Source organism: Mixophyes fleayi, chromosome 5 (genome assembly GCF_038048845.1).
Source record: "Mixophyes fleayi isolate aMixFle1 chromosome 5, aMixFle1.hap1, whole genome shotgun sequence".
NCBI classification, from domain to species: Eukaryota; Metazoa; Chordata; class Amphibia; order Anura; family Limnodynastidae; genus Mixophyes; species Mixophyes fleayi.
Genome location: NC_134406.1, coordinates 168,372,829 through 168,393,348, shown reverse-complemented (window position 1 = coordinate 168,393,348; position 20,520 = coordinate 168,372,829). Strand labels below are relative to the sequence as shown.

Sequence of the window (20,520 nt, the reverse complement as noted above, 5' to 3'; positions counted from 1 at the left end):
CCCCCTTATTGAAACCCTGCAAAAAGAACAATTCTTGCAAGGTTTCAATGTGTAAATAAGGGGGCAAAATTGGCTTCAGTAGGAATCGCACTGTTATCAATGGCTGTAATGTAAAGATCTCAAGAGAAGCTACTGGAAAACTACTTTTTGTACAAATACTTAAACAATTAAATTACTAGAAAAAAAGGTCAGTCCTAAAAAAGACAATTCAGATTGCAATATCAAAATAGGAAGAATAATTTTATAATAGACTGAAAGAGCTGTAAACACTGCCCAAGATTGTCTCTTCAGAGCCGCCTTGGTGCCACAGTACATGCACAGACCAAGAGATCGCTTTCAGAAGCTTTCCTCTTCAGAAAGGTGAAATATTGTTACTTTCAAAGGCTCTTCTAGTGCAGCAACCAACCAGAGGTCCCTGGAGAGAAGCGGAAAGACTGTTTTTCGGTGATTTCCTTTTTGTGCATCTGTTCCTTTAAACGGTTATATGTGTTACTACAAATAGTGATGAGGTCATCTTGGGATACTAGAACATCTCCTCTTGGTTTTATCTAACTTTCTAGAGGGTGACTCCCATGGCTGCATTATACTGCCCTAACTGCAAAGCTAGCCTACAAAATAATTGGCATACTGACTGGCAGTCATGGTATCCTGTTGCAGGAGTAGCAGAATTGGAGGATACCGGACCAGGCTATTTTAACAGTTTTTGGAAATGCAGCGATGAAGGCAGTAGCTTTGTATAGAAGAGAATCATTCAGTTCACAAAAAGGTGAGGCCCAGACAAGAGCTTCCCAGAGAGGAGAGATATGACCTACGCTTACGTTTGGTACTCTGGGAGATGAAGTCTCCAGGCTGCTGCACAGTAGACACTGGGCACTGGTTGAGGAAATTCTTACAGGACTGAGGATCCCCACCATAATGAGGTTGCAGAGGCAAGAGACTGTCAGGACAGGTACTAGCACAGCAGCTGTAGTAATAGAATTGGCTTTTGATGTCCGTGACATGCAAAGTCTAAAGTGAGTCTTTGTCTAAACTCCTTTATAAAGAGTCAAATTTGACTCTACCTGCTCAACTCACTCAGACATGTCCATAATAGCTGAAGTGGGTAACAGGATGCCTGCACAGTACATGACCTGAGTACACTATCACAAATTGTGGGTGTGGCCTTACTGTGCAGCTAGCAGTTGGTGTTGGCTCAGCTATGGTGTGGATTCTAAAAGGGTGTCTGGTTTTCACCAGCTGCCTCCCCTTTTGAAAAGGTGGTGTACTTTGCAGAGGGACACCCCTGTGTTGCGAACCCAAGGTCTGCTCCACTACGATGCAGATGACAAAATATGGAAGTTATAAGCCACAGTCGTAGTTTGGTGAAGTCCAAAGACAAGTTAAAGGTTAGGTTCATACAGACAGGGATGTTCAGAAACAGGGTTGGTCGATAATGGGTGGTTCAAAGAGCAGGCAGACTTCATGTACAAGGAGTGTCAGAAAATCAGCCAGTTTAGTAGCAGGTACTCCGTATCACACACAGATTGCAATACACAGTAGTGTAAAACCTTGTTGCTCAGGCACTGGAGGGAGCAGTGAGTGGTTATTTTAAATCCAGTACCTGCTAACGTCAGCAGGTGCAACTTTAATATGCAGGCACACGTCCAATGCTAGAGACGGAGTAGTAAGTGACACTATTTTGTATATTTAGGTCATTTTTTTTTTTTTAATGTATAAAGAATTTATAGCAAATCTATGGAAAAGTGTTATTTCATATGTTCCCACTCTGACCTCTTTAACCTGTTTTGTTTTAACTTCTGTGCCGTTCAGAAGTTGATTTGCATTAAGAGTCGGGTCAATGATGTCATGGGATTGTTCTTTTACTGCAAACTATATATCACAATTCTACTCTGAAACGTGCTTGAATACTATTTTCAATTTTAAGTGATGGCACAAGGGTGGACGAAACAATCCAGAAATTAGTAGTAGTTTACTTTCTGAAACAAAGTAAAGGTTTAAGGAGAGGTTGAAGCTCCTTTATTTGGACTATATGGAAATCTACAACTCCTATTCTAAAGAAGGGACTTATGGGAAATTGCATTTCTCCTGAATAGGTTTGTTTTGGGCAATCGGGTAAATCTGAGTTCAGGGGAAGGTGACATCCACTGAAAGAGATGCCAGTTAAGATGTAGCCAATAGTAAACACAGTATATTTCCTCTGACTGCTTCTCTACCCTCCAGCCACATGTATATGCTGAATTTTATGTTGCACCTTTCATAAAATATCTGCAACTCAAAATACAAAATGTTCAAATCCATTTTCTTGTGTCTACTATTTGCCAGCATAGAGGAAACTATTGTTACCCAATTGTAACTCCTGTTTTTGAATTAGGATGATGGTAATATGTTAGGCATAACTTCTACCTTGAAGCACAAATGGGTCAGCCACCTCCTTAGTCTCTCCCACAGCAGGGTCTTGTGGGTTTAAGGTACCAGACTGGTGCCCCTGAACTTGCAGGATAGATAACAGTAGAACTGGTGTAATGCAGGTATAATGTTGTAGTCATGGCAGCGTCAACCTGGCCCGACCTCGTACACTGTTATGCCCTCAAGGTCTCTTTCTAGACCTCAGTGCTGCCACCAGTCTCTGTCTTCCCTATCTTTCTGTCCTGAGACATAACTCTTGGAAATTGTGCACACTTTATCCTGAATCACGGGGACTGCAAAATGGATTATACTCAAACTCAACCTCCACAGGGTACACAAGTCACAGATCCTGTACATTTTCTCATCATGTCCATCTGGGCCTCCATCCACACTCGTACCTTAGGAGATGTTACACAATATAGTTGAGTTAATATTTTTTCAAGATTCAGGATTGCTAATACAGATAGATTTTGGCTTTTCTAATGTCATTTTGTCCTGATTATTTTTAAATGATCAAAAGTGAATTTAATAAGTTGTATTTTGTAAAAAAAAAAGAAAAGAAAATGAGTCGATTTAAAATAAATTTGCAATGCTACTATCCAATGATTACAAATGTGCTTCTGCCACCCATAGGAGAGGCATCATTCCACCGGTGGTAATCGCTTGAACGCTGACGAGAAATCCGACAAAGAAAAGACCTACAAAAAAATCCCCGATTTCGTGAAAATACGATTGCAATATACACAGACTTACCTGAAAACCGACTCTGCAGATAATCGATGGCACCAAAAGGCTGACAGGAACTCCTTCCGAATGGAAAGCTCTCCAGCAGTACAGTTTGACCTCCATCAATGTTCATTTAAAGCTGCAGTTCCGGGACCCCGCAGGTTAGTGTCCCAACGTTGCTGCTTTAAATGAACATTGATGGAGGACGCACTGACGTGACATACTACTGCCGGAGAGCGTGTCTGATTTCTCGTCAACGTTCAAGCGTACCCAACCCCATTCCACAGACATTGTGTTGCCTGGTTCTGTTTACAACACTGATACTCTGGTCTCTGTCTTTGGTTGTGATGAGGCTAACACAGTCTTAAGCTAAAGCTTTCCCTCCGTGAGAGATACTGGAAGACTCTAAAGTCATCCATTGAGATTGGAGTAAGGTTTACAGATGTGGGATTATATCAACTTCATGGATTTCTGCTTTGACCTACAGTATAGAAATTTGGATACCACCAATACTTCTGTTTTAGTGATTATTGTAATAAAAGAAACAGCAGATTTAAAGTGGCCATTGAAGATGCTGTTCATTTTTCTACTACCCTCCTCAATATACTCCCCCCTCAAATATCAAATATGCCCCCACTACTTGAAGCAAAGAGCCAACTCCGATTGAGCTTTATTGAAGAGCAATGGGTAGATTTTCCTGCAGGCAGAATAAACAGCCTGCGGTGCGATCTGGCACACAGCTTCAGATAACAGAGGGGTCACGATGACGGGGAGGGTGTTATATTTTGAAGGGTTGTGTAAAAGTGGACAAGCCCTAGAACGCGCTAGGTAGAGCAACGTGTTTTGCCACAATGAAAATAAATCATTGTAATATTATTTCCTTGTGATGTCTCAAAACCCATATAAATGTCCTTACTTTATAGTATTGTATAATAAGAATGTAATACTCATCATATGTATATCATAAACTGCACCTAATGATTCTGTAAACCTTACCATATATCCTAAAGGAAAAATAAGTTTTTTCTGTTTTTAAATATTTATGTCCTTGCCTTGTCACAGGGTATGAAATATCTCTGCATTCCAGCATCAGATTCACCAAACCAAAACTTGTAAGTAAGCTTTAATTTGACTATTTTGAGAAAGTGAAGGCAAATTTAATATATTTAGTTTTTTCGCATTATAATAAATAGCATGTAAGATAATAGCAAGCAGGTTCTACATGAGACACATGTACTCCCCTTATTAGAAGACTATTTGGAGCCTTTAATGTCAACGGATTCAGATGCAAAATCATGATCTCCACCCAAATAATATTTTGGCTTGACTTTTTGGGTGTTGATTATAGTTTACACTATTGCTGTTCTTTCCTGATATTGTTCCAAATAATTTGACATTATGGACCTCTATCTCATACTCTGTTCCCTGGCTAGAATAGTTTACTAAACAATTGGGTTGCATAGCAACCATTTGAACTTGAATTGCATATAATAGAACATCCTATTTTAGGAGTGTAACACAGGGGATGTTCCATTAAATGTAATTCAAGCTGTAATGTGCATAACAATCCAATTCCTATTGAGCCATGGTAGTGACACTGGAGGAGAGTGTTACATTACATCATGGGCCAGGACTTTTTAAAAAACCATTACAGATGATTGATTGTAAGTCCTGAATGTAGTTACAAACTAGGCAAGTATAAGTGAGCGATTCTGTACTGGCTACTCTCCAATTTCATAAGCAGTGTTGACCGTCCTATTTATTCATGTGTATCTGTTAGCTTGTGTAGCTTTGTGATCATTTGTGAAAAAAGTGTATGAAAATCTGGGTTATGGTATCATAGAATTTAATTAGAAGATACAGTACAAATACAATAACAATTATAACCTTAAAAATAATGACAATGTTAGTGGCTTTAAAATGTAACATGAACCACTAGTCTACATACTTCAGTGTAGGAACAATTTATAAAAGGGATTGTTTTGTAACACTGAAAAATAAACTCGACTGACTCATTGCTTGCAAAAATAAAGATTTCTTTAACTACTGGTTCTATCCATTCAATAATAAACACATGAATAAGGCCAGATGCTAAAAGAATGTGAAAAGCTACAATGCCTTTAAAAAGGAAACTTGACAAATACACAGAAGTGAAAAGAAAGACGTTTAAGGTGATTAAAAGGGGAAGTCCCTGCCAGTATGCAGAAGTAAACCAAACACCATGGCTATGTATGTAGCCAAGCTAGAGCAGTATGCTCTAGTTAAAAGGTTAACGTGCCCTATTTATAATTTTTATAATTTGGATGTATTTTTCTATAAATAGGCAGTTAAATATGTGGGTATAGTTGATGAGAAGAGAAGCCTTTATACCCCATCAGAAATGCATTGTTTTTCAAATTAATATTTCACCAAAGGACACATATATTTTACATCATGGACAGGTACCTTTCATTTCTTTACCCCTTGCAGTTCCCGCGGGTAACTGTCATTTCTCTGGAACTCTCAACCCTGGAGAATCCATCGCTCAGTGACAATGTATTGAGAGTGCCAGGACTGCCATCACAGATCTTGATGCCCATAGAGCCTGAATTGTAGGACATTACTGTGCTTAGTAACTTGACCATAGATGGTTCAGAACATGCTCTGCCGAAGATTCCACAAAGTCTGTAGAGCCAAAGTTTGCCTTTTTGTCATCCATTCTCAGTCCATGAGGTTAAGCGCTCCTTAAAAATTAGAAGAAGAATATAGTTTTGAAATGTAACAGCCATGTGGATAGAATGTATTAATTTGATTTCCAACAACATAGCTTCCATTAGCAAACTGGAAACACTTCTTTTCTCTTGCTGGACCTTAAATATCCAGATGTCCTGGCCTCTTAAAGCACTAGCCCATGTACACCACTGATGCTAGACCTAAATAGCACTTATTTGGCAGCTTCTCCATGAAAATGACTAACCTAAATGCCAACAGTCCTGATTTTCGCAGGACTTTCTTGTATTTCCGGAAGCCTAAAATGGTCTAGCCTGCATGGAAATGTTGGCAAGTATATGTAACAAAAGGAGGCATTTAGCTGGCAATATGCAGAGAAAGCAGGGAAATAGAGTAAAACATTGGCAGTTATGTACCTAGGCAGAGATTAAACCAGGTAAAAACATATGTGTAGTTTTAAAATTGGTTTACTTACATGATTTAAAAGCTGCTTCCTCTCAGCAAACAGACAGGGTGGGTCTGATAATCTAAACAGAGCCAGGCATGGGCGTTTCCTTTTAAAGAGAAGGTGGGTGTGTCACCTGTCCATCAAGCTAGGCCTGTGGGAGGAGTGTCAGGTATAAAACCCTGCTTGTTTCATTGTTCAGGGAGATCAAAGCTGGGCTAGCTGGCTGATCTGGACAGAGAGCTGGACTAGGGTATAGTAAGCATTGAGGGTCGTCATAATTGTTGTGCAAGTATATGGTGTCAAAACATTATTACCATCCTGACAATAAAGAACCATAAAAAGGAAGAAGTTGTACGCGTGCGCTTCTGCAGTAGCGGGCTCTTGCCACACATGTCATGACCTGTGTAGGTAGTGGTGAGTTTTTTGGGAACTGCTGTGATTCTCTGCCATTTGTGGAAGAGGGGTTCTTAAAATATTGTCAAAATAAGCCATATTACTAGTCCTGAAGTACAGCATGTTTACAAACCCTACTTAACACCAACGGTAAATAGACAAGTCACAGTTGTCCCCATTAGACCCACAGGTCTGTTGTCTAATTTCCATTCTACTAAATTCCATGTAATAGCAACAACACAGGACATTTTAGTGCTTTGTTGTTGTTATACTCATTTCAAATATAAGAAAATGTTTCTTTTGAATTTGAACACTCTGAAAGTATGCTAAGGCGAGTTCTCATGAAATGAAAGATGTATGGGATAACACAATTTGTAGATGTCCATAGTCCTTGACGGGTGTAAGTGTTGGAAGGTCTCTCTCCATAAAGTTTCAGGCGTAAGCTGACATTCTTATTTGAAGCCTGTCCTGGGAAAATGTTACATTTTAACTTCCAGTGTAAGTTACACCCCAATATTTTGTGACCGAAAGATATGTGTCAAGGCAATTTTATACTGTATTTTAGTTCATTTTAATGCTATTTAGCTCTTGCCAATGTACAGTAGCTTCTAATTAGTAGTCAAACATATGTTATGTGCATGTATAGTGTAGTGTATATGGCTCTCTGAAATGCTTACACAGTATGTGCAACAGTTATGTAGCCTTGTTTTTTTTTTTTCTTTCTTCTTTTCTATTACTACTTGTTTTAAACGCATTACTCTCCTGCACTGTACAGAAAAGATTTATCTGAACATAAATATTAGTGGATCCAACAGACTTTAGTTAGGTCTACTTTTGCTTTGCTTGCTAAAGGGAAACTTAAGGCAGAAGCTAATCATTAATCCGAAAACCCCCCCAACCTTGACTTGAAAAACCAGCAATTCCAGCCATGACAGCCTTGAGAATTATTTTTTAAAAAAATCGGGTAAAATTTTATTGCATTTTTTTCCTTTTTTTTTTTTTTTTTACATTTTGCCTTGAGAATTTTTAGTACAAACTTTATGGTGTGAGGTTGTCAGAGAGAAACTGATTGGCCAGAACCATGTCTTGGATAGTTTTGACAGAGGTAAGTATATACTCACTCCCCACCAGTAAAAGACAAGACACCCTCATGAACCCTGAACCACAGGGCATTGGACCCCTCTGGTTCTAAAAGTTGGATATGGGTGAGTTAGAACTAAAATATTAGCTTCCAGCATTTGCTATAATTCATCATCACAATCTATGATACTGTCAGCTTGCAGCAGGTAGAGGTGACACCTACTCTCCGACCACAAACATCTTCTCATCACCATAGGTCCTATGTCTCTAACATTATTCTTTCACATTGTTTCTGTCCAATAGAAGAAACAGACTATGGTGCTCCTGCCTCCTATAGTCGTGCAATAATGTTTAAGTCATCTGATTGCCATTGCCAGAGACTAAACCATACATAGTATTCTCTTTTATAAACTGCTTTGGTTATTTTCACATACAGTTTGTTTTAGAGTCGCCTCTTTTCCAGAACTCTCTCCCAAATTTTAGCAAACTTTTGCCATGTCTAACGCTTCCGATGAGAACTTTATTATCACTTCTTGTTAGTTGTTTTGTTTGCTTCTTGTATATAGTTAAGTAATTCGTATATTGTATTGGCCAGCTGTTGACCATAATAAATGTGTGTGTGGGGGGGTTTTTCTACATCTTTAACATATACCCGAAAAATTTGATCTGAGCCGCTTACAGATTAGTATTACTTTTCATTGTAGACATAGTGACATGCTGGCACATCATAAGCTTTCATATACAAATTCATACAGCTAGCTGCACACGACTATAAACACAGTATAATGCTTTTAATGAATTTAGGAGCCTGGCAAGCAGTACATTCCCACTATAAATAATAATGATATTATATACCACTGAGGATCTCCATGACCATATAAGGATTATACCTTTTATAATACCGGTTTTGGTCATTATTCCGACAGTGTAAATATCGGCACTTAACCTGCCAACACTTGCATTATGTTGACAAGTGGACAATGTAATTAGTGTGATTGCCGACAATCATGATGTCTCCAATCACAATGCCGACATTAAAAGACCAACGCTGGCAGCACTGGCAGCTATAACCTGGACCCGCCGGCATTGGTCTTTTAATGTCTGCATTGTGATTGGAGACATTGTGAATGTCGTCAATCACACTAACAACATTGTCCACCTGTCAAAACAATACAAGTGTCAGCATTTAACCTGCCGACATTGTCATGTCAACAGGCTAAGTGCTGACATTTACATTGTTGAAATGATATATCCTACCATATAATACACAAGTTTTCCTGATGAACACTGATGACAAGCGACAAAGTGATGACCATCAAACTTGCGAGTATAAGCAATGACTTTAGAGCTCAAAATGTTTCTTTACAGGAGTTTATACATATATCCGTTTTAATGCTGTGCTACAATTAGTTAATGATGGTGATAAATCTGTACATCAGGCCTAAAAGGGGGACAGTTTGAAAGTAAAGATGGATAGGGGAATTTGAGTACAAAAGAGGGCCTTTATCTCCTAGAAAGGACTGTTTGAAGGTAACAATTGATAAGCTGTCCAAGTCAGAATCAATTTAATATTCTATTTAATAATGGTAAAACTAAGTTAAGGATTTGGCAAGATGAAAATGTTTTTGTCAAATGAAACCAAAGTACTGATTGAAGCAGGAAGTAAACAGAAACTGAAACAGAGTATTGTAAGTAAAATATTGTATTTGGTTTGAACATCCTTCTTTAAAGTAGTCAGTTAATGCAGATGTATAGCAATAATGTGTCATCAATCCAAGTTATACAGTGAAATAAATAGCTGGTTAGTTGGTATAGGTTTTAACACTTTGTTAATAACACTTTGACATCATTTATATTAGACAGCAAAACCTTGAGAAGTTTCTAAATACAGCACATTTAAATCTCAGACTTTGTGGATTAAGCCCATAACATACATACTCTTATCATAATTTTTAAACTAGCAATGAGTTGACTCCACTATTTTCACTTACAATTTCCAAATACAAGATAAACACATTGGGCCTGATTCATTAAGGAAAGTAAAGCAAAAAAAAGTAATTTTGCACCTTGGCAAAACCATGATGCATTGGAGGGTGAGTCGAATTTAAAATGTGATGGCAGATTTATAATTGGGCTAAGGCATGTTCTAGATCAGCTTTAAATTTCAGTGTACAAATAAAGCTATCAAGTATTTGTGTCCTACATGAAAAAACAACCATTATTTAACTTATGTACAAAATAATAAACTACTTCACACTCCTTGGAGTGTAACATGGTTTGTACAGGAGAAAACGAACTCATGTTTTTGTCTTACTTTCCTTAATGAATCGGGTCCATTGTATATTATTATTATTATTATTATTATTATTATTATTATTATTATTATACTCTTACGATAAGAATTAAGATAGTTTGATAATTGGATATGCTAAATATCTATGAAAGGGAGGAGAACTTTAATCATGGATAGCAACATTGCATATTCATAGAAAGGGGCTAACATTTCATCCCTTGAGAGGTGACCTGAGCATTAGCGCTGATCCAAACCAGAATTGTCATGTCTTTCATTCACTGACCAGAACCAAAAGGCAAATACTATACTTTATTGTTGTTATAACCCTCATTTTTATGTCTTTGTCTCCCAGGACACAACATTTTAAAGACAGCACATCATTTATTCACAAATGCAGACTGAAAAGTGAAGGCTGTCTCGTTCACTGGTATGTACCATGCCAAACTTCAAGAAATTACTTTGAGTAACATCATTCAAAATGTACTTACTGGTTATTAGCTGGGGCAAGTTGGGCAAAATAAATTTTCTTACCAGCATTCATATTGACTATTTATTGATTTAAATGCATTTGAGAAATAGAGAGCTATATGAGAAAATTAGATGACTATATATGAGAAAGTGAGGTAGATGGATAGAATGAGATAATAGACAAGTTAACCCGTGCATGATACTCATGCATTCTAGTCAAATCAAGCTACTTAAGGTGTTAAAAAGTTTCTTGTCATGCATTTGGGTCTAGCCCAGGCCTCCTCAGGGGAAGAGCGTTACTTCCCGACGCAAGCGCCCTTTTTTAACGTGGTTTTGTCCACATGTCACCACCTCATCATTTTTCTCCATCACCTCATCCTTCATCAAGCTACTTAAGGTGTTAAAAACTCCCCACTGTCACCCCCGGCAACCACCAACCACTCCCAACTGTCGCTTCTCCTTCAAGAAATATATAGGTCAGTGTATAACTCTGCCCAGCAGGTGGCGCTGCAGCTTGTTTTTTTTTTTTTCACACACGCCACTAGGCATTTATATAGTAGATATGTATGTCACTATTTTATGTAAACTCTGTTTCCCTTCTCTCCTGGACTGCATCACATAACATTGACTTTTGTAATAATAGATATGAGACCGCAAACACACACAATATTGTCATCTCAAACATTTAATGCTTGTACTTTGTCTTAAATAAGTTTGAGCCTCACATTTATATAAATTAAGGGCCTAATTCATTAGTGATCTTATCTGCCGTTTTTTGCTTATCTTAAGCAAATCCACTCTGTGCATGCTCAGAAAAGGGAGATAAGAAGCAAAATCCACTGCGTAAGTGAAGAATTTCCTAAGTTAAGATGTAAATCCATCTTAGGTTAACTGTTTTCCTTCTGTTGGGGGAAGTAATATTTCACTGTACTTTGTTAGAGAGTGACATATTTAAGGGAAAATTGTAAATGACATGATAAAATTGTAAACCTACATAGTGGGTTTAATTGTTGCGGCAACCACATAATACTTTACGTATATAGAGATTATTATTTTTGGTAATAAATTGCAATACATTTCCTGTTACTTTTATTTGGATTGTACAAGGATAAATGGTAATACTAGTCCACATTTCTCGTTCTTTTTTGGATATTGTCAGAACTGCATAATTCTCCCTTTTGAAATAAATGAAAAATTGGGACATAATTTCCATCCAGCCATGCCCTGACTCCTCTTACCATGCACTGATTGTGCCATGGCTACATTCTGCCCCAATGAACCATGTTTATTTTGAGGATATGAATATCAAGACTGTCCAACCATACATGGTTCTTGCGCTGATGTTTTATTTGCAGCATTTAACGGAATTTAGTGTGTTTTTTGGTCTATCCTACCAGGCAAGTTTTTGTACTAAATATGAATCCCTCAGGGAGGGGGAAGAATAGTTTAAATAAAACAATAACCTAATGATTGGCCTGTTAGCATTGACTGTGACTATATTAAAATTAAACTTTGAATCTCACTCTGTGCTTTTTAAGTTTGGCAGGTGTTTCCAGGAGTGTGACATTGGTAGTAGCCTATGTCATGACAATCACAGATTTGGGATGGGAAGATGCACTGGCTGCTGTTAGAGGGGCAAGAACATGCGCCAACCCAAATATGGGTTTTCAGAAACAACTCGAAGACTTTGGAAAACATGATGTTCATCAAGTAAGTAAGATTGAGTTAGTACCAGGGGCTGACTGGCAGACTTTAGCCCAGGGGTCAAGCACGCAGCACTGGCCCATAAGTAGCGGCCCAACCTTAATGGTCGGCTTTTGGTACAATATATATTTATTAATGTAAAAAGAGGCTATATTAGTGTTGCTAAACCCAGTGATATTTTATTATTATAAATAATAAATCTTAAATAATGAAAATAAATACCACAGCAAAACACAAACTTCACATTATATTGCATTTTATTTTATATGTCCCTTCTTCCTACAGTACTTTTTTCTTTGTTTTTTTTATTAACATACCTGGCTGATTATTATGGGCTTTATCAAAATGCAAAAAACCCATTTGCTTTAAAAACCTGATGTTTTGCCAATAAAGGGGCTTGTTTTTGCTTTGCCCTATATACTAATAGGGTAATTATTTGTTTTAGGGTTAACCTAAAACAAATAATATTATAGGTGGTATTGGAAGCAAGAACAGAGCACTATGGGTTAATCTGACACCCTGGCCCAGAGCCGGATTAAGGCTCTAGGGCAGGCCTGTCCAACCTGCGGCCCTCCAGATGTTGTGAAACTACAAGTCCCAGCATGCCCTTCCAGCTATTAACAGGTTGTCTACTGGCAAAGCATGCTGGGGCTTGTAGTTTCACAACACCCGGAGGGCCGCAGGTTGGACAGCCTGCTCTAGGGGGACCGGGGCATTTTACATAGGGGGGCCCCTATGATGTAATATGGTTGTCATTTTAGACAAATACACAGGCAATACTGTGTGCACTACTGTTCGGTGCACACAGTTCTGCCTTCACGAGCAGTACAGTGTGAATCAGGACATACCTCCCAACTGTCCTTGTAACCGGACCAGATCCTAACTAAGCGAAACAGTCACCCAGATTCAGGACTGTCCCACCAGATTCAAGACAGTTAGCAGACTGTCCTGTTCTCTCCTACCTGTTCTTGTCACTTTCACCACTTGTGGCTGCTGGTGTCTTTAGATCAGTTGCTGCTTGTCTGGATCCTGGAATCAGCCCCAACAATAAAATAATAATATTCACATTTACTAAATAGATCTATTTCCCTCCAACCAGCCCTGACATTAAATTAATAGCATACACATTTAATAAATAAACCTATTTCCTTCCCTCCAAACAGCCAGCAATAAGTTAATAGCATTTACGTTATAGCCATTTCCCACAAACATCCCAATAATTCATATTTAATAAATAGCCCTCCTCCCCAAACTCAGCCCCATATTCAGTTAATAGCCCCAAACCACCCCAGCATTAAATTAAAGATCCCGTCACCTCATCTTATATTAATAGGCGCCACTATTAAATTAAATAGCCTCACCAATAAATTAAATTGCCCCACAAATAAAATAGCTCCCATTAAATAATTAGCCCCCACCTGCACTCCACCATTAAATAGCCTACCTCCCACACTATATTAACATGCCTCCCCATGCACACATTATATTAACATACCCCCAATACACACATTATATTAACATACCCCCACCCCCCTCACACATTATATTCGCATACCCCCCTCCCATTACACACACATACATTATATAAACATAACCCCCACAAACACACACATTATATTAACATACCCCCCCCTCACACACATTATATTAACATACCCCCCCTCACACACATTATATTAACATACCCCCCCTCACACACATTATATTAACATACTTCCCCCTCACACACATTATATTAACATACTTCCCCCTCACACACATTATATTAACATACTTCCCCCTCACAAACATTATATTAACATACCCCCCTCACACACAATATATTAACATACCCCCCTCACACACAATATATTAACATACCCCCCTTCACACACATTATATTAACATACCCCCCCTCACACACATTATATTAACATACTTCCCCCTCACACACATTATATTAACATACTTCCCCCTCACACACATTATATTAACATACTTCCCCCTTAGACACACATTATATTATTATATAACATCCACCACCACCACACTTCCATCCGTGCACTGTGTGGTCTTGCTGTTCTTCACAGATGGGACGGTACCTGTCACGTGGTGCGCATCCCATGTGACACCGGGACTCTCGCAGATAAGCCACACTTAGGGGAATGAGGGGGACGGATCAGAAGAATCCGTGGCCAATATGGAAGGTGGCTGGTCCCGGGGGACGGGCCAGCCACCAAGTAATAGAGACTAGGCCCAGCCCGTCACTGGTATGTACTGCATTGTAGTGTGCATTTCTGCCCACATTAGGGAACCTATCAACCGATCATATAACACTAATACATTTTTTTTTATTTTTTTTTATTTTTTATACTAACATAAGAAAAGCTTATATGTGTTATTTTACAGTAAAGGGAAAATTATGTCTTCAGTCCACTTCATGAGTTAACTGTTGAATTCTATGTTTAAATGCTGACTCATTTCCACCAGACTAGAAAATCCACAATAGGTCAAAAATACTTTATTTGCCTCCCCTCCCTCACCACTAAAAATCTTTCAAACTGGCTTCATTACTTCCTTGTATATATTGGAATAGATCACAAATACAAATTTCAGGTGCTGATGAGCTTAATTAAGGGTGTTTGACGTAACCTGCAGCTCTACAAGTAACAGGTACTGTACCGGTTACTCACTTAGACCAAGCAAATAATATAGCAAAGAGAGGTCTGGTAAAAGTCAGAAACATTTGATTAAAAAACAATATAAAATTGATCATCCAAATAATTTCACATGCACTCAATGTGGCCGATGTATCAGTCAAATGTCCAAACACAATATCGTGTGCAGCACTTATCCCTAACAATCCTCCAGGTTTTTTTTTAAAATAGTGTTCCTATGATGCCTCTTAGAAGACAATCCAATATAACCAACCTGGAGGATTTTTAGGGATCTGTGTTTTACATGATAATATTATGTTCGGACATTTGATTGATATATTTGCCACGTTGAGCATATATGAAATTATTTGGTTGATCAATTTTATATTGTCTTGTTAATAAAATGGTTCTGACTTTTTTTTTTACCAGATATTGGAATAGAGAACATTTACATGATAAAAATGCATGTTTCTTTGAAGAATGAAGGGCTAGATCACTGAAGAATAACTTGATCACCTGTACACCGGAGCACAATCTACACCAGTGATGGGCAACAGGTGACCCTAGGCCCACGAGCCAACACCTACAGCCCCCAGCTCCGTCCTACTTTATTGCTAAATTTGTTTGTTATAACTTGTAACACTTGTATATAATTCCTGCCGATATGTTATTACAGATAGGTGTCTCTTTCTTTGATTTAATCTTTTGTTTTAACTTATCACTGAGATTAATCGTAATGTACGGCCCTTTTGAAAGTTATTGGGCCATACCATGCGGCCCATGAAGCGTATCCGATTGCCCATCACTGATCTCCACTGTATTTAAAAGGTCTATTTGTCAAGGAATTAAAACATAATTATTACAGGAGGAAACATTGTCCTCCTCTAGCCCCACTCCACAAATTAACAATTGGGTGTCAGGACTGGCGGTTGTGCCTTATGTGTCCATCCTCATTATGCCACTCGGTCAGTGTTTTAGGCACCCCCAAACCCTGGCGCCCAAGGGGAATGTAGGCTCCAACAATAAATGTGCGAACATTCAGTAAAAAATAAGACACAACAAATTCCAGAAAACAAATTCTCTTAAAGTAGTGATTTACTTTTAAATGACATGAAAGCATTGGATATTGTATACTCCAACCTTTCTATCTTAGTGCCTGCCTTTCTTTCAGCAATGCTTTCTATTACAAGGCAAAGCTTTTAATTTCATTGCCCTGGATTACAACATAAAGCTGCCCTTTGGATAAAATTTTATCCAATATAGAGAACATGTCCGAGCTGAGACGTACCCATTGGTAGCCAAACAATTATGCCCATTTAAATCTATAGAAGAAATTTTTACTTCTTTTTTGGCATTTTGTGATTTCCAAGAGGACATTTATTTTTTAAGCATTGTAATAGCCCTACAAGACGCATGTTAACCATAATGTAAATGGAGCAACCCCTTGACACCAAGTGCCTTCACCCGTGAAGTGTCATTTATAAAGTTGTTTCCCAATTGGGTATGAAGAAATTAATGAAAATGATAGGGACTTTCCATCGCCTTTCTGTCTTACACAGGGCTTTAGTCATTTCTGAGTATTGCAAAGCATAAAATAAATGATCAATCCGTTGAAAACCATGGTAGGTTATTTGTGAGAGTTTAGAAACAGAAAGAAGAAGAAAATGGCTTTTTTTTTTTTTTTTTTTTTTCCTTTTGGTAGCGAAATATTTAAAAACAGGTGAATTAAATTAAACTTAATTCACCTATATTGTTTTTTTAAATATTTTGATACCAAAGATGACACGGGAGTGCCCCCAAAAAGACACATTTTCCTTCTCTTCTTTCTGTTTAAAAATAGTATCAAAATCAAAATGTGTGGGTACAGCTCGCTTAATTCAATATGCCATTTGGATCATCCTTATTATATCAACTAAACAATAAGGTGGCAGTGATGTACTTGGTGCGATTTGGATTTTTATTAAATATTTGTAGGAGTTAGCTGTGATTCTTGGACCCGGTGGTACTCTTATTCCCGATGCTGGTAACCCCGACAAGACTCACCGCGACGTCTTCACTGCGAATCCTCAGCGGCCCGACATATTCTTAATCACGATTGTTTAGCAAACTGACTTGTAGCGAATGCAATGAATGAACAGGGCGGCAGCACAGAATGACATGGATGTGTACGCCAACAGTAATCTTTCTACACTTAAGGGTGCAGTTGCAGAGGCGCCGCCTCTACAATGTTTTTTTAGTAAGGCTTACATAATGTAGCCTTAATTCTATAACTGCCCCCTTAAGTGTAGAAAGATTACTGTCGGCGTACACATCCACGTCATTCTGTGCTGCCGGGCTGTTCATTCATCACATTCACTACAAATCAGTTTGCTAAACAATCATGTTTAAGAATATGTCGGGCTGCTGAGGATTCACAGTGAAGATGTCGCGGTGAGTCTTGTTGGCGTTACCAGCATCGGGTTTGGTACCCAACCCCTTGGGCCCTGGGTGCTCCAGCAAAATGTTCCAAGTTGAATTAAAGATGCTACACATCACCTTTCCCTTTATTCATGTGTCACAATAATATACTTTTCTTTATTCAATTTAACAGTGCAAACCTTTGACACAGATTGCCCCAAAATACAATCCCCTCATTCACAGGGAAAAATACTGTCTATTGTCAGGGTGTTTACTCTGGGAATACTGTCTCGTGTGGTAGATGTTAGCAGGTACAGCAACTGTCCAGTCTCCATCCAACAGATTGGGTACAACTGACCACAGTGCATTTGTAATTCACCACAGGATAAAAAGCATAAATCAAAATCTTTGTTTAATTGTTATTTTACTTATCCCTCTCTAGCTCAGAACATGGTTGAAGGAGACATACGGAGAAAGTCCTTTCCTTGATGAAGAGGAAGCAAAACAACTGGCTGCCAAACATAAGCAACAAGAGGAGGAATCAGGTGCTGGGGCTTCAGGCAGACAGTGGAGCAGTCACCTAACCCCACTCTCTTCTATGTCTTACAGCAATTACACCACAGAGACATAAACTACTACTGTAGCTCTGTATCTACTGTCTAATGTACTTCACACAAGTCACCAGTCAAAAGTATATAAACAGACACCACACTGGTTATTGGCATCCAATGTAAAAGAGAAATTAAATATAAGTTAACAGGTCTTAAGAAAGTATATTGGTGCCTATATCCCAGCAGAGACGAGCACTGTATTGCAGGATTGCAATCTATGTCTTACATTTAAATGTAGACTGATGTGGGAAGAGGTTAATTCCACTATTGTGTTTCCTTGGCATCCTGGCACTTTATTATATGTATATCCACACCAGTCCCCTGAAAGCTTTGTTCTAGGTAAGCACTGTATTATAGCTTTTAATGTGCTACTATTTTTAATGTATAGTTTTAAAGTTTCTACCTCAAGATGCCATTTATTTGTACAGTTACCAAATTGAACCACTTGCACCCCTAACCTATGCTTAAAAAAAGTATCTAGTTGATTTTTCTCAGGTAGAGTAATAATAAGGGATATGGATGAAGCGTTGTGTTCCAAGACAAATCTGCTGTTACTGTGGGTGCCATAATAGACTCAGGTAATGAAAATATACTAAATTTCCCCATTGGCTGCATACAATAGCAAATGTTTCGTGTACCTGAAATTGTTTTATCACTAATACTGCTGAATACATCATTTTACAAAATAAATGTGGGGTTATAAGATGTTGCAGTTCATTATGAAAAACATACTGTGCTAAATGCAAGGAGATATATTTAAAAAGAAAAAAAAAAAAGGTTGAACCAATATCATACTTAAGACACATCATGTAACTGAAGACTGTGTAATGTGATATGTGAAAGAAGCATATTCTTTACTCTCTTATGTAAAGTGGTGAATTATTCCACAGTGCATTGAAATGTTGCAAACGAGTGATGTAAAATACATGTATCTGTGCTTTGAGGGATCCTAATAAATTAACCAAAAGTCAAATTTGCAGGGACACATGAAGTTTATAAGGACTTTGCACTATTATATAAAATCTACTTGCCGCTATGCTCTCCGTCAATGGATATGTAATCATATTGTCAGTGGTCACATAAGTGTCTTTGATCTGAGATCAAAGGCTTTGTGCAAAATCTTGAACTGGCATCAGACAGAGGCAAGAACTTTTGCTTTTATGTATGCGATTGCCTAAATAAAAATAAATTTAATGTTTATCAGAATACTGTTGTTTCAATCCAAATTGAAGTCTTGTTAACCTTTTCTCATCCCAGTACTGTCTAGCGCTATACATATGGACCCCTCTACAGCTTATATTTGGTATATATTTATATGTTGTATAAGGTTAATAAGAAATATTGCACTCATGCATGAACTTAAATATTTTTAACCATTTCTAAAAAATAACTCTAAATAAGCAAATCTGTATTTATTGGGAGTTATTTATGTTTCTGATCTATTTTGATGCCTTTGAAGTGGACCAACAGATCAGCGTTAACATATTCTGTCTATTCATACATGGCAGTAATGTAGATTCCCTCACAAGTGGTGTTAATAAACAGGATAGCAATAAAATATGCTTTATAAGTTTCTAATCTTTCTTTGATTTTCTTCATGATAGACATAATTTAAGCTGCAATTGCATTTTCTTTGGTGAGCATTTTCAGATACAAAACTAGGGTATATTACAGTATATGCTGGGAAGCATTTTTAAGTTCATGCTATGTCAAGAGCTTCCTTCACAGATCACTACTAGTGATCTTATTTCTGTAGACCTTTTATTATCAGTATGTAATTCCATCAATCTAGTGTACAATCCGTCCCTTTTATATCTGTTGTGTTTTTATAACCTCTGTGAAATGTTCATGTTTTCGGACGTGCATGGTTTTGACTTCTATTAATGATATAAATAAGGTTTGATTTTGTGAAATGATGAAGCAGCCTTTTAGGAGGTCACGTGATGTGGAAGTCTGTTACCCCCATTCTAACAAGATCAGGAGAGAAGGCTTCGCTGGTCCATGGGCTCCCTACTGCTGGCATAAAGGATCCAAGAGGTTAATATCCCTTAAAGTAGACTGATTATCTTATTGTTTCTTGGTATTGTACATCACTTCAAATGATACGTATAACAATATGTCCACATAACTGATCCATGCTCCTCTAACTCATTTAATCACATATCTGATGACTCTTATCTACCACCTCCATACGGTCCCATGTAATGTAATAAATAACTTTGCATACTAAGACAGAGACACGTAATAGAACCTGGTATCATGGTTAATTTAAGCCATAAATGAGACTAAACCGAGCATATTTCAGAGGGAAACTAGAAAAGGTTTATTTAATAAAAGGGATGGTTCTAAAGTAGTAGGAAGTTGAACGTTTACACTTTTGCACTGTGCGCCTTTCCAAACTTATAGGATTCTAGTTTGCTGAGGCATCGCTCTCCAAAGAGTGTAAAGTAGGCAAGTAGCACAGCTTAATGTGTGCTGATGGAATATAAATAATTTGTAATTATTAACCCTCCAACAAATGAAGCTCCACGTTTTGGAATACTTTCTCATTTGGTCTTCCCCCAACTTGCTTGTAATACTTTTTAATATTTCTTTAAAGCCGCAATCTCACATATAATGTTTTTCTCCTTTACAAAGCAAGTTAAGTAC

The 20,520-nt window shown here is 37.8% G+C and overlaps 1 protein-coding gene across 1 annotated transcript in view; it reads left to right on the top strand.

Annotated features, from left to right (window-relative positions):
* Positions 1-19,444, top strand: part of DUSP22 (dual specificity phosphatase 22) — a 54,661-nt gene extending 35,217 nt beyond the window's left edge. Inside the window, exons 4-7 of the mRNA XM_075212990.1 lie at positions 4,195-4,244; positions 10,408-10,482; positions 12,062-12,233; positions 17,703-19,444. Coding sequence (XP_075069091.1) covers positions 4,195-4,244; positions 10,408-10,482; positions 12,062-12,233; positions 17,703-17,891 — 486 coding nt within the window. The 3' untranslated portion in view covers positions 17,892-19,444. The remainder of the gene's footprint in view (positions 1-4,194; positions 4,245-10,407; positions 10,483-12,061; positions 12,234-17,702) is intronic.
* The last annotated feature ends 1,076 nt before the right edge of the window (positions 19,445-20,520 follow it).